The 14,517-nt window shown below is 50.9% G+C and overlaps 1 protein-coding gene across 2 annotated transcripts; it reads left to right on the plus strand.

Annotated features, from left to right (window-relative positions):
• Positions 1-5,581: 5,581 nt before the first annotated feature.
• On the plus strand, positions 5,582-14,517 carry MRPL38 (mitochondrial ribosomal protein L38). 2 transcript variants are annotated; one of them, XM_075014444.1, is made up of 9 exons: positions 5,582-5,692; positions 7,227-7,406; positions 9,128-9,262; positions 9,357-9,565; positions 9,993-10,065; positions 10,482-10,527; positions 12,235-12,393; positions 13,060-13,196; positions 14,156-14,517. In XM_075014444.1, exons 1-9 carry the CDS (start codon positions 5,626-5,628, stop codon positions 14,290-14,292), a joined length of 1,143 nt encoding a protein of 380 aa, XP_074870545.1. In that variant the 5' UTR covers positions 5,582-5,625; the 3' UTR covers positions 14,293-14,517. The 2 variants fall into 2 exon arrangements, with proteins under 2 accessions (XP_074870545.1, XP_074870547.1); XM_075014446.1 differs by lacking the exon at positions 5,582-5,692 and adding an exon at positions 6,377-6,542.

The following is a 14,517-nucleotide window of genomic DNA, read 5'->3' on the forward strand; positions in this document are numbered from 1 at the left end:
TGAATTTTTATTATATTCATCTCACGGCCCTACAGCAGATGGTCTTCCATGACTTCCGCTGTCCATCCTTCGGTACTAGGCCTGGCTTTTCATTACGTCCATTGCTCTCTCTGTGGGTTTCATGGTGTTGAAGCACCTTCTGTGTTCAACAGGCTGGTAGCAGGGATGTCCGTAAGGGCTCCTGTGTGTATGATCTCTTGGGGCGCCCACAACACCAAGGACAGGCAGAGCATGGGCTGAACCAGTGCAAACTTTCCATGCTTTGGTGCCTCAGTCATGACCATCAGGAATCACCTGCTCAGCCTGAGAAGGAAGTTGTCTCCATTTACAGTTTCTTATGTCTCTGGAGGCTCTCCACAAAGGTGCCAAGTGTGGTGGTGGGTGTGGTGAGGTTCACACTGAGAAATGGCCCAAGACCTTCACCGCTCATTTCACATTAGTCACAAACCAGCCAGCGAATGGCTCGTCTGCTGAACCGGGGCCGCGTCCGTGGCTGTATGTTGTATGACAACAAAAGAGTGAGGGAGATGAAGTTCTTGTGATTTCGGAACCAAGTTCTTATGACCCGGGAACAGTTCTCTTCCCCTGCATATCACCACCTTTCCTGCTCTGCCATCATCCCTCTGCCATTTCATAGCAATCATAGGCTGGTTTAGTCTTCCAACCCCCAGCCATGGGCAACACAGCCCTCCCTGCCAGGCCTGTGCCAGCCCCATTCTTTACAGACTAGCCCTTAGCACACTCCAAGCCTGGTTTGCCCAGCCCTGGTTCCAGCTGGCACTCACAGAATGCCCAGGCAGGCCGATTCCACAGAGGAGCGCTGCCCACCTTGCCTGCATCCCTCCAGAGTGCCGATCCGTTTAATGCAACACTTAGATACGTTTGTAGGGAAAAACAAGTAAAAGATCTTGCAGTGAAGTATAGAGATTAATGTAGAACAAAACCACAACAGCATCCGAGAGCTGAGATGGCCAGGACCAGTTACTGTCACATCTTACTGAGGTGTCCTCCAGTGTTTCTCAGACAATTGGGCTGTGAGCCCTTTATTCTGAAAGAAGCCACCCTTTCATCTTAGCTCCTCCATGGGGTGCGTCCATCTGCACCCTCAGTTACGCCACCCACCATCCATCATCTTTACTTATAAACTCAATCCTCCCTGCTGGTTTCCTGGGTGCTCCATTCTTGTTGACTTCATAAGCTCTTCAACAGCATCAGGCTCAGCCATACCAATAGACTTGCCATGAAAGAGACACCCTACGCAGGCACCAGCCAGAGCAAGAAGTGTTTCCTTTCCTCTGTCTGTATGAAATGTGGTTCCCACCTTCTGGTGACCTGTCTTCACTTACGTGCCTTGAGAACACAGTTCTCAGCACACATGCCTCTTAACGACCATCTGTAGGTACACTTTGTAATGATTATGATGCCCAGTAGGCTACCAGGTCTCAGCAGAGACCTAGCACGCTGATATTTGGCAACCTGTCACAGACATACCTGACTCAGGGGATTCATAGGCCTCCCTTACACCTGAGGTCAGCAGTCCCCAGCAGGGATGCCAAAAGTGGCATGCACATGAAATGGGAGCTCAGCCCCGCCCCTCTTCCCCCATGCAGCTGGGAGCTTGCTCAAAGCCAGCCTGCCTGTGGATTAACAAAAGACCAGCTAATGCTACCCACCACCCACTAAACAGTACAGCTCTGCATCTTCATGGATTTATTAATGAAGCTGTTGTAAGTAGGACTATTAGTGACTTTAAAAAGTCTCACCAACACTGGGTCGTACACAGAGGTCAAAAGGTCAAATTTCGGCACTCTGCCTCAGAAAGGTGGCTGAGCCCTGCCTTACGCACTCTTCCAGTTGGAGTCAAGAGGGTTTGGATCAATAACTGAGCTAATCCCACAGTGGGGAGCAAAGGGCTGGGTTCTTCGCTGGCAGGAGATGAGGAGGAGTGAGAGTCAAGCCCTATGCCCCAGGACTGATGGCAGGATCATACAGCAGGGTCCAGAGATGCCCACGTAAGCTGGTGGGAGAGGCTCAGTAGCAGAAAGAGTCCTAGTCACTGAAGTGTGGTTGGTGAGTGCCCAGCACCTCTGACAATCGTGCCTGTTCACACATAGGATGAAGCGGGTCTTTGCCCACGAAAGCTGATGGTCCAAAATAGCTGTTCGTCTGTAAGGTGCCACGGGACTTCTTGTTGTTGCTGTTCAAAATGATTTTCCTGATGAGTTAATGAAAGCCTACGGCCACTGTTTCCCCCTCCCCAGCCCTTTAAAAGTCCAAAGGCCGCTGGCTTGGTTAGATCCAAATTATCAGTACAAGCCTATACCCCTTATCGTCTGTAACCTAGAAGAATACAGTCATGGGCATGGGCCAGATACAAGAGGCTCAGGAGACCCTTTCAAAGAGACCTCTCAAAACCTGGTCTTTTTCTACTCTAACAAACCTGGGCTGGCATTGCTGGCTATCCGACCTATGGCCAGTTGCAGTTTAGGGCTGAAGTCTGTCATCTGACCCATCCAAGAGGAGATGACTGGCTGGGCCTTTCTCTCATCACGGTTTTTTCCTTCTCTTGTTTTGCCACATTGCTCCCTGCAGATTATACTAATAATAACAATAAACCGAACAAATCAATTATTTACAGCCGGATGCTCTTGGGCTCAGGTCAGGTTACTCCTGATCCCCCTCCTGCCCAGGGGGTTAGGGAGATGGTGGGTCTATAACCCACTGCTGCCAACCACCACAACTTGGTTGTGCTGCTTGCCTGATGCAGTGACGGAAAAGTCCCTGGACCTCTTGTTCTACAGCACTGCAAGGAGGTGGTGGCCAGCCAGCATGGTACGTTCAGTTGGTGCAGTGTTCTCTTCCTGGGCAGGAGGCAGAGACAGATCACCTGGCCTGGGGTGGGATGCTGGAAACCCCCATTAGCCCAATCCCCAATGGCCCGCTAGTGATGGTGCTGATGGAGGTTCAAGGGAAGGGTTTGAATGACTCATTTGGGTCAGGTTTGGGGGGACTGCGCTGTATTCAGGCTTGTGTTAGGCTTTAGGCCTGATCAGGAGCAGGCTGGAAAGATGTTTTGGGATGGGTATGTACCTTAACTGAGGAGTGGAATTACAGTATTGGGGTTGGTAATGGCGCTCACAGCTCTTTCAGTGCGAGGTCACTGGTTAAAACCCAGCCGATGACCGTAATGTCTGAAGTATGTTATAGAGTCCCTTTCGGCCATGCCCACTGCTACTGGCCTTGCTCGGTGGCTGTGGCACTGGTGTAGGTGGCTTGTATCTTCATTGCAATTGTGGGTGATTTAGTCAGAGGTGCCGTTCTCACGCTGGCACCAGAGCCGTTCTCCTGCTCTGCTCTAAGAACACAATGACCTTGGATAACAAACACAGCATCCTTTTAGCTGCTAAGGAAGAGCTGGGCAAGGTAACAAGGCCACTTGTTTTCTGCTAGTCTTACGACAACTAGCTTTAATATTCATTACTCTCAAATGCACCTCATACCGACCGTGAGAATTGGTCTCTGCATCTGCTCCTCGCCCAGTGTCTGCTTTGATATTTTAAATGAGCAAAATCCAAATGCCTTGTAAGACGAACAAAAGCCCTAGCCAGTAACTGGGCCCACACAAAGGAACAGCAGAGTAATTTAGAGGGCTGTGCATTGAATCACACTTGGCATTCTCCATTATCATCCATTTGCCAGCCCACCAAGGCGAGAAATGCAGCTTTTGCAAGCTGCCATTTCTGTGGTGAGAGAGTGGAAGGAAAGAAGCTGAAGATGATGGGGAGAGATAGCATCAAATACCACCGTTTGGATTCTTATCTTGTTACACCAGTGGAGTAACTCAAATGAACTTAACTCTAGAGTGACATCAATGTCAGCTGAGGGTCTAGCCCTGCACTGCTGTCAGGGAATGAATTAAGATGCAGCAGGGGACTAATGGGGCTTGGACAGCACCAAGATCAGCTTCTGTGCCTGTGTTAGCGGTCCGTCGACTGAGTACGATAGTGGCATTGTTCTGTTCAGGACAAAGGAGCATTGACAGGGAGAATGATGGACCTGTGAGAAGACCAGGCTGGTTTGATTCAGGGGCTAATTTAATTCTGTGCCTCCCCCTCTAGCTGAGCTTCTTGTTACCCTTGCTGCAGAGATGAGACCGAGATGAAGGCGCCAGGGGAGAGGGTGGTGATCTCTGCGATGCTGCTGAAGAAAGGGAGATAGAGACTCGGGCAGAGCTGAGAAAAGAACCCAACAGGGGGTTCCAGCCCAATCAAAAACCAGCTGCTGCCTTTCACATCCCTCCTTTGTGCTTGGGGAGGGCATCTTGCCCACCACCAGGACAGCGAGAGAGGCAGCAAACATCAGCTTCACAGCCACAGCTGCACGAGGAAGGGCTGGGACCAGCATCACACCCCCGAGCCTTTGGCTACCCAAACTCCAAAGCTCCACCTGCATTCGGTAAGTTTTGTTGACAAACTCGCTAGCGCCCACACTAAAAATGTGTTCTGGTGGCAGCCTTGTGCCTCTTCCCCATGAGGCAGAACGCCTTTCTCGACAGAAACAACAAGAAGTCCTGGGGCACCTTATCGACTAACAGATGTTTTGGAGCATCAGCTTTCGTGGGCAAAGGCTGGGCAAAAAAGGGAAGGCAGCTAGTTTCACTCAGTTCCCATCCAGTAAAGTAATGGTACTTCCATCTTCTATTAGAAGGTTTCCCCTCTCCAGTTAGAGCAGATTATTAGGCTGGAGTGAAAAGCAGATATAACAGCGGGCTCTGAATTTAAATGCCGTAGCATGGACCCTCGCCCAGTCCTTTGGAGCACGCGGCCTGGAACTCTATACCTCTTGCTGTTACGACGCTGAGCCTGACCTCCTCGGGGGAGATTTACCGATGAGATGTGCTAGATGAAAACGAGCTTTTGCTACACTGTCTTTTTGTCGTTCCGGCTCCATTCCTGGGGGGGCGCGGGAAGAATGGGACAGGCCCGCTAGCCCCCGTTCCCGCTTTCGAAATATCCTCAACTCTGCCCGATTCACGTCTGCTTGGACACCCCGAAGCTTGTGCTCGGTTCAGGAGCTGGGCTGTGACCCTTGGAGCGGTTGCTGCTCTCGTGTGAATGGGAGCCTGAGGATGTATTATTAACAGGCGGAGGGGGGACCAGACGGTGTCCCAGCGCTCTGCTCTGATCCCAGGGGCTCTGGGCAGGGGTCTCTCTGCGCGGACCCCACTGCAGGAGCACTGGTTCATACTGGAGCCACGCAGCAGTGAAACTGGGCTGCACGGAGAGGGTCTGGGTATCCCCCCTACTTGTTTCTGCACGACTGACAGAGCAGCAAGGGGACCCGCTATGCCCGAGCAGTTCCTCCCCCTGCCCCCTTCATCTCAGCACCCCCCGAGATCAGAACCTGCAGGGCGCAGACCCCCCGCAGGACGGGCCCAGCCTGTCTGCAGAGGGGCCCGAGTGTTCCCGGGGCCCAGCCCGAACGCGGTGTATTTTGTAACGTTTCTAGTCAGGCACCAGCGAGGACAGCCCCACCCCCCTCCGCCCAGTCTCTCGCCGGGCGCCGCACGCTGGCGGGGGGAGGGGAGGGGGCTTCCCGTGGTCGGCGTCGCGCAGCGCGGGCAAAATGGCGGCGCCCATGCTGAGCGCGGCGCTGTACGGAGCACGGGCCGGGCGGGCCTTCGGCACCGCGGGTGAGTGGCTGCTCTTGTCCCCGGGATCGCGCGCCCGGGGCCTGGGGAGCGGGGTCGGGCTCGGGCTCTCGGACGCCTGGGTTCCTCCCTCAGTCGCCGCCCCCCCCCTCCCTTCCCCGGCTGTGTCCGGGTGCAGCGCCTCGGACGCCTGGGTTCTCTTCCTGGCTGCCGCTGGCTCTACGGGGCAGCTGTTTGTGCCAGGGTTTAAGGGGCAGCGGCTCGGACGCCTGGGTTCCTTTCTTCCCCTCCCCCCGGCGGTGCGGGGCAGTCCCCCGTGGCAGGGTTGTAGAGGGGGGGCAGCGTCTCGGACGCCTGGGTTCCCTTCTCCCTCCCCCCACCATGGTGCGAGGTAGCCCCCCGTGGCAGGGTTCCAGGGGGGGGGGCAGCGTCTCGGACGCCTGGGTTCCCTTCTCCCTCCCGCCGGGCGAGGCGGGGCAGCCGCCAGTGGCAGGGTTCCAGAGAGGGGACAGCTCTTTGCATGGCTGGGTTCCCTTCCCAGGTCCGTGTGCTGGTCTGCCCCAGTCCCTGCGGAAGACAAACGTGCGGCTTGCCTGATCCTGGCACACCCTTTCGGGCCAGGGCAGCCTCAGAGTGCGACTTCAGTGTGGCCGTGACATTGCTGTGCCTGGTTCAGGGACCTGGCCAGAATGCAGAGAGAGAGGGAATCAATGCAGCATCACAGCTCGTGGTGACCCTGTTGTTGTGCAAGCTCTTGGGGTCTCTTTCCCTTCTTCATCGGCACTTAAAATATGCTTAGAGAGCATTGGTCTGTGCTACAAGTAGAGTTCCTACGTGTTCTCAATTTGGAGAAGTCAGGAGATAATACCAGAACTACTGCATTGAGCCCATGGTGTGTTTTATTATTGAGGGGAATGACAATAGACAACATTGTTTCAAAGCTGTCCACAGAACTGACACGGGTTACTGGAGAAGCCTTCCCTTTCTTTGGGGCCATGACCAGCCTCAATAGTTACATAATGGAAAAGTTAACATGCAGGGATGGGGTGGCTGTTTCTTGGCTTCTGGGCCAGGGCAGTGGAACTAGGTGTTGGACCCTTTAGAGTGTTCCCATTTTTCACTGCCTGAAAAATATTTTTAAAAGTTTGTGTGGGAGGAGAGGAGTAATTTAAAAACTAACCACAGAGAAAATCCTAACATGCTCCCTATCAACCAAAAATAAAAGTAAACTGGCTAGTACCGTGGTGATGAGCAGATTACAAAAAGTTCAGTGTACTGTGTTGGCCATGGTAAAAACCTGTTCTCAATCCGTCTGCTTTTATTCGCTCCTTTCCTTTTCCTGTGTAGCATTGTCTTGACCTCATAAGTAGGGAAGCAGAGAGAACAGAAGTTAAGCTGCTGGTCAGAGGCTGGGGGTACAACTAGGAACAGAATACAGGCTTCTGTACCTCCAGGTCTATGCTGTAATCGCAAAACTATCCTTGTACTCTTTGCCCGGGTTAAACTCCTCTGATCTTTTCTATCTGGGATATAATTTTCAGTGGCTTGGTAAAATGTGATTGTCCTATGTTTCCAGCTGCTCTCTGCAAGCGGGCAGCCCCTCTAGGGCCAATGCCTAATGAAGACATAGAGTTCAGAAACTTGGAGAAATTGGAGAAATACCGCTGCTTCGCTCGCTATTTCAGAGTGGCAGAGAAGGAGAATAAGAAGACTCCATGGTGGAAAACCTACAGGAAGCATCTCGCAGCACAGCAAGGTAGGCGAGGGGGGGAGGAGGAGGAGTTACTTTTGTTTTCTTTTGCTGAAGAAAAGAGAGAGCTGTTTGTAGCAGCAAAATATGTGGGTTTGATCACACTGTTGTGTGCGTAGTAGACCCCTTGGTACCTTAGACTGTTTCCAAAGGCTGTGATCCCATCAAGGGAAATGAACTAAACATTTCCTCTCAAAGAAAAGGGCTTGCCAGAGGCACCTAATTCTTTGGCTTTTTTTTTTTTTATTCAAAGTTCAGGGTGGAGAGTGAAGAAGCTATTTCCTGGGGCCCTTATAATGCAAAGGTAAACAAACCAGCCAGGGCTCCTTTTGAAGTGTGTAGGATTTTAGTTTCTAATAATATATTTATTTTAATTCCTAAAACATCTAGCGAGTTCCCATCCTATGCTTGCGGGCTCAAAGGTAAGACCTAAACACTCAGTTTTCAGTTAGCTTAGCTAGATAACGAGCTGGGTTTCGCATCTAAAAGTAAATACCCACCTACAAGCATCGTAAACTCAAAATCCTCTTCTAAAAGGCATTAACAGCTCCTAACCTCTCCCACCCAACCTACTGTAGTCCTTCCCAAATGTGCTAAAGCAAAGTCCTCTCAAAACAACCTCTCACTTCTTATTCTCCTTCTCTGAGAATGAAATAATGAACCCAACAGACCAAGAGGTACCTGGGATTTTTTATATACACCGTCGGGAGGTGAAAGACTCATCCAGCTTGCAAGAAGACAATCTTATAAGCTAAGTCGGAGTCAGCAGCCTTTCTGAGGCAGAGCGCCAAAATTTGCTCTCTCGACCTCTGTGTACGGGCCGAGTGCTGGTGGTACTTTTTAAAGTCACTAATTTTCCTACTTACAACAGCTTCATTAATAAATAAATGACGAGGCAGAGCTTTACCATTTAGGTGGTGGTCGGAAGCATTAGCTGGTCTTTTGTTAACCCACAGGCGGCCTGGCTTTGAGCAAGCTCCTGGCTGCATGCGGGAAGAGGGGTGGAGCTGAGCTCCCATTTCATATGCCAATGAAAATGGGCTTGCGTGCCAGGGGTTGCTGACTCCTGCGCTCGGCATCATATAAACATAAAGAAAGACATCGTTCCACTATTTAGTCTAGATTGCACCCACAATACAGTTCATGTGATAGTAAAGCAAGGAGTGGAAATATCCGGGGGTGGGGTGTGCCCATGGACCTGCTTAACAAGCAAAACTCAGTCTCAGTTGAGCTTCGACAGGCGTATGAATTCCCTTTCATCCTTGGGTGTCCCCAAGACTTTCACAAAGCACTGCTAGATACAGGGGTTGTAATGCGTCACTTGAGTTATTCCCTGCGTGATTTGTGGGAAAGGCCTTAAGATTTTTATCTTCTTCCAAAGACTGGGGCTGTGTTCCACGTGCCACTTGAAGGAGGACACTTGTAACAGGCTTGTGCGACCAGTAGAAGAGCTGACAACACTGAATGTTTCAGTGATACCAGACTGTCTCATTGGCCGGCCAGTTAGATTATGTGGTGTAGACAAAATGATGTCCCAGGTGTGTTATGAGCCCCGTGCAGGCACAGGGGTCTACACAGACTTCCTTGCAGGATCAGGGTCTATGTCTGATTGATTGTGTCCTGCAGGGAGTTTTGATTTGCTTGTTACAATTGCCCCTGGCCGCTGGACAGAAAAGAAGAGAACGGGGCTTATTTTAGGGTTCTCACCTGCATGATTTTGACCCTAGATGAAGAGGCAAAGATAGATATTGGCCTGCCTTTCTGTAGACCGCCATGGGCAAAGCGACTGAAGGAGAGAAAAGAGCTATTGAAACAGAACCGGCAGAGCTTGGAAATGGAAAGAGCATCTCTGCTCAGGACACGTACGTACCCTGCAGTCTTCATTTCCTCCTCTTCTGTCGTGGTCGTGGCCAAGGCATTCCCCGTGTGTCTCACAACTCCTGTCTGCAATTGCAGTGGTGATTCCACTGGATGAAGTCAAGGCCGAGTGGGAGAAAAGCAGTGGCCGGTTTCACAAGCAGCGTGTCGCCGAGCACTATGGGATATACCATGATCTGTTTGATCAAGCCACGTTTGTCCCCCAAGTGGCGCTGCGGGTCGAGTACAGCCTAGATGATGAGCACGTCATGCCCGTATATCATGGGAACTTCGTGACACCCACCGAGGTATCTTATCTTATCGATCACTAGGAGGAATGTTAAGCGTGCCCAGGCTAATCAGGAGCCACACAAGATTTAGCTGGCCTGACAGCATGGACATTTATTGTAAGAGGAATATCCTTTTGAAATGTATCCAATGGAAAATCATATGCTTCTAATTAAGATAAAGACACGCCATTACAAGGGGTTCGTTTTCAGGTGAAATGGCAAGCTTGTTTCGAACAACCTCCCCTGCCTTTTCTGGTGGAAATTGATTTTCTTATGGCAAAGCCAGATTTGATTTGTTCAGTTGGGGTTACTTTCCTTGTACACCCAGGTTATGTCTAGCTGGCTAAATCAATTTCTCTAGTTTCTGGGAAGAGTGCGTAATTTTAATGCGAACGATGCGTGGGAGCTTTTACCTGACATTCTTATGTTCATGTGGCGTATTTAGGCTTCCAGTCCCCCAGAAGTGATGTATGAGGCAGAGGAAGGTTCCCTGTGGACTCTATTGCTCACAAATCTGGGTACGTATCAAGACTTTGAAGAACTGCGTTCAGCTGGCTGCTTCTGTTACGAAAATCTTATTCACTTGGGCTGCCTGACCTGAGAGATGCAGCGTTTTAGTCATTCTGTAGAGATTGTTCAGCCACAGCTGCAGGATAGCTCCAGAAACTGTTCAGAGAAAGGTGAGAAGGGAAAGAGCCACATGGAGAAGGTAGTGTAGCAGCATGAAGGAGCAGCAATACTCTGCTCCTCTGGCCTACCTTAATCAGAGGGATCAGTCATTTTGCAAGGGGCACTATGAATACGGAGAGGTCTGGAGGCATCCTCCACTTTTCCGTTGGACCTAGGGAATTCTGGCTTGGGAATAGATCCCATCAATAAGGCGAATGCTTAGTACTTGGGACTAACGTGTGTTTTTCTTCATGTGCATGCACAGACGGACACCTGCGAGATGCTGATTCCGAGTACGTCCACTGGCTGGTGTGAGTATTGCAAGTTAATGCACCTGTGGCAGGCAGGCCTGGCCTTCCGAACCCTGCAAGAGAAGAAACAGTCAAAGAAATGGGGAAAGAGCTTCCCAACAGGCTTGGCTTTTTCTTGGCCATCTGGCCTGTGTAGGGGTGGTCAGACGTCAGTCCTGCAGCAGTTACTACTACAGAGAGAGTAGTTCCAGGACTTGTTCTGGTTTTCTGTTTGGATCTGTGGATGTGATTTGCTGCTACTTCTGCCTAGGTCTGTCTCTAGTAGCTGTGTGCTTGCTATGGCAGGGAATAGCCCCCAGCTGCACAGAAGGAACAAAAGCTTGGCTCCGTGTAGATTCAAGCACAAGGCCTTTATTACGCACAGCTGGTGGAGTGTCACTTCGCTCGGTTAGGCTCAGTGAAACTGACAAACAGCTGCTTACAATGAATTATATAGGGTGCCAGTGGACAGACGGCAGCAAAGGTGCTGGGCGTTCCCCCAAGACCCCTGGACAGATGCTAGCAGCAAGACATAATGAGCGCAAATAAGCCAGTCATCTTAAAGATTACACAAGTGCCCTGCCCATGGTTCAGGTTTACGTGCGAACACAAAGGTGGTGTAAGTTTTCTCTTGTCGAAAATAAGTTTAATTCCAATTCCTAGTCTTTAGGTATGTCGGGTGACACCTTCTATCAGGTGTTACTGGAGGAACGTTCCTATATGGTCTTGAGACATAAAGGAACAAATAAGCAATACGTACGCTGGTACAGTTATTGTTGCTACCTCCCTTTTCCGGGCTCAGATTGGCATCTGTGAAGGGTCTATACCAGGGGTTCCCAAACTTTTCAGCATCAGGCCTCCCCCTTTTGATTTTGAGAGAACCTCATGCCCCCCCAACCTCTTTTTTTAAACCACGGGCCAGCCCCCTGTCTGAGCCCCTCCCCTCCCCCAAAGCCAGGCACTGCCAGCCCTTCATCTAACTCCATCCTCCTCCTCACCCCCAAACCCACACTCTCTCACCTTCACAGGCTGCAGCTAGCTCCACGGGGGCCTTTGCCGGCTGCCTGCTTTTTATAGTGGCTGCACCGGGTAGCCCACCTGAAATGGCAGGGGCTGAGAGCCAGAAGCAAGGGCTGGCTCTTTCTCCAGGTGATGGAAATGACAGGAGGGGGCTGGGGTGCTCACGCCTCCCCCCTGGAATTTCTTCATGCCTCCCCCAGGGGGCACGTCCCCCAGTTTGGGAAACCACGGTCTACGCCGTCGCTCATGCTGACACGTTAGACCTTTTCTTGAACTAGGCTGAAGAAGATTCATTATCTCACTTTCTCACTGGAATGCAGATTTTTTGATCACCTCTCCAATGAATTAAGAGGCTAGAATTCAAGATAAGCTCCAGTTACTGCTTTCACGCCCAAAGTTTATGCTGAATTAGCGCTTGTTTAATACTGAGTAACTAAAAAGAGCCTTTATCTGCGAATCTGCCAAACCTTGTTCACTTCGAAAGAAGGTTTGGGGCCTGTTTTGTGTAACTTTGTATGAAAGATTTTTGAACAAAGACTGTGGCCAGAATCCAGCCTAATACAATATCAGGATCTTGGCCCTTCATGCACAAGGGGAGATGCCACAGATCTTCCCACGCAAGACTTTAATGCTGTGATTTTGATCAGAGGTGTCAAGAATAAAACCAGCCACTTGCATCGTGACAAGAAAATATCTTGCCTTTCACAGGACGAACATTCCAGGGAACAACATCGAATCAGGAGAAGAGATTTGCCATTACTTCCCCCCATTTCCTGCCCAGGGAACTGGCTACCACCGCTTTGTCTTTCTCCTCTTCAAGCAGGACCGACCAATCGATTTCTCTGAAGATGTTCGGTCAACTCCATGGTAATTTTGAATCCCTGCTAGGTCTTGTGCCCAGTGTTGATCACAGCTCACAAAGCTGCTCCCTTAAGGGGACAGAGTCAGTTGAAAAAGGAAATCCTACGGCTTTCTGAAATCATTTTACCCGCTGAGATTGCGTGTAACAGTGCTGTCGTTGAAAGGTGGTTTTCCTCTGTACTTCCAGATTGTTTCCTTTGTGCTCTGGCCAGTGCTGGGTGCACGGTCACTTTCTCTGTTTCCCTTTGCACTCTGCAGGCTGTGTGCACAGCTGGTCTGTGAAGACACAGGCAGGTATTACTGCTGCCACAGCCTGTCGCATTTTTTCCACCCCCCGTTATACCTTTTCTTCAGCGAAGGCCCCAGTCCTGCACTAGGGTCTGCATGGCGACCCTTGCACCTTTGTCATGTCCTGTTGACTTGTCCAGGAGAACAGGGTGTTAAGCAAAAGACTTACCAGACTGACATGACGAAGTCGATTTACGTATGGCTGGCATGCTTTCACTTCCGCCTGCCTAGGGAGCTTTGGCTCCAAATACCCATGTAGGTTTCTCTCCTGGGGTGTGTTTCTTCTCCATCTCTGCGGAATCCGTGCTGATGCGGGCTGGTAGCTTTGTGATAGTTAGCCATGGGAAAGAGAGACCCGTCCTTTTATTCCTGTCCTGTTTTCAGCCACAGTCTCAAGATGAGAACCTTCAAGACGTTTGACTTCTACAAGAAGCACCAGAACGACATGACTCCTGCCGGGCTGGCATTTTTCCAGTGCCAGTGGGATGATTCCGTTACCCATGTCTTTCACAACCTTCTCAGTAAGAAACTGGCTTTACAGGGGCACCAGGGAGGGAGTGGCCCCTTTGTCCTCCCACCAACCAATCCAGTGGTCAATTCTGTATCGCCCCTTGTGGGGAACAGTTGGTCTAACTCAGGGGTGGCCAACCCGCAGCTCTGCGCACGCACCCCAGCATCTGTAGGGAGAAGCACGTAGCAGCGGCCCCAGTGAGTCGCAGGCACTATGGGTGTTGGGTTCGATCAGAGGCTGGGAGGGTGGTGTCCAGCTCTGGGGAAAGCGGTGGGGCATTAGGTTGACGGGGTGGAGCTGGGAGTGCCTGGCTTTGAAGCAGGGGGCAAGGATTGGATTAGAGCAGGGAGGATGGGGGTGCCTGGCTCTGGGGGGAGGGAGTGGTGGGTGATGGGATTGGAGTGGCGGGGAAGCTGGGGGTGCCTGGCTCTTGGGGAGAGGAAGGAGATTGGGTAAGAGCAGGAGTGCTGGGAGTGGGAGAGGGCAGAGCCCCATGTTATATTTTTATTTTTATACATCTAGAAATATAACTGTCTCTTTGCACTCTCTTCACAGCTGTTTTCCCCCTTAGTCTCTAACTGGCTGGCTGCTCCTGCTCTAACTGGTTCCTAGATAGCCATTTATTACTGGTACATTAGTCTGACACTGGGAACATTTACAGCTGAGAATTAGAAGCCATTGCCCTGTCTTTCAGAGGCTGCAGTGTGTCCGGGACACGCTTAGATTATGATCATACTCCCATGGGCGTCCAATCCCATTTGGATTTGGAGCTTTCCAATAACAGTGGGAGAGTACGTGTTAGAGAGAGGTTCCATTGCTAGGAACTGCGCATATGGTTTGCTCCATTGTGGGTCTCACTCTCTGCCTTAGAAGGGGCATGTGGGGTCTCCTGCAGGGTGGAGAGTGGGCGCATGCATGGTTTGGTTCTGAGATGTCCCTCAGCTAATGTTCAGCACTGTCCCTTTGCAGACATGAAGGAGCCAGTGTTTGAGTTTGTGCGGACCCCTGTTTATCACCCCCCTCAGAAGAAGTTTCCACATCTGCAGCCGCTGAGGTACCTGGATAGGTACAGGGACAGTGATGAGCCCACATATGGCATTTACTAAGGAGTTTCCCACCTCTCCAGGAGCTCCAAGCCACCAGGGCGGGAATACTCTTTCCTCTCCACGTGTCCAGTGACTGTGCTGTCTGGGATGCTCCATATCACGGGAAAATGGGAATCACACAACAGGCTGTGGTCCCTGCTTGGATTCAGTGACAACATGGGAAGGGATGTGACTGAGAATTACAGTTACTAAGGCCTAGGTAATAAAGGGTATTTATGGCCTCGA

Source organism: Carettochelys insculpta, chromosome 20, assembly GCF_033958435.1.
Source record: "Carettochelys insculpta isolate YL-2023 chromosome 20, ASM3395843v1, whole genome shotgun sequence".
In the NCBI taxonomy this organism is placed as follows: Eukaryota; Metazoa; Chordata; order Testudines; family Carettochelyidae; genus Carettochelys; species Carettochelys insculpta.

Excerpts from the sequence above, each read along its gene's own strand:
- MRPL38 (XM_075014444.1), top strand. The coding sequence starts at position 5,626 with ATGGCGGCGCCCATGCTGAGCGCGGCGCTGTACGGAGCACGGGCCGGG. Across the intron at positions 10,066-10,481 it reads TCTATTGCTCACAAATCTGG|ACGGACACCTGCGAGATGCT; the intron begins GTACGTATCAAG and ends GTGCATGCACAG. Across the intron at positions 10,528-12,234 it reads GAGTACGTCCACTGGCTGGT|GACGAACATTCCAGGGAACA; the intron begins GTGAGTATTGCA and ends TGCCTTTCACAG.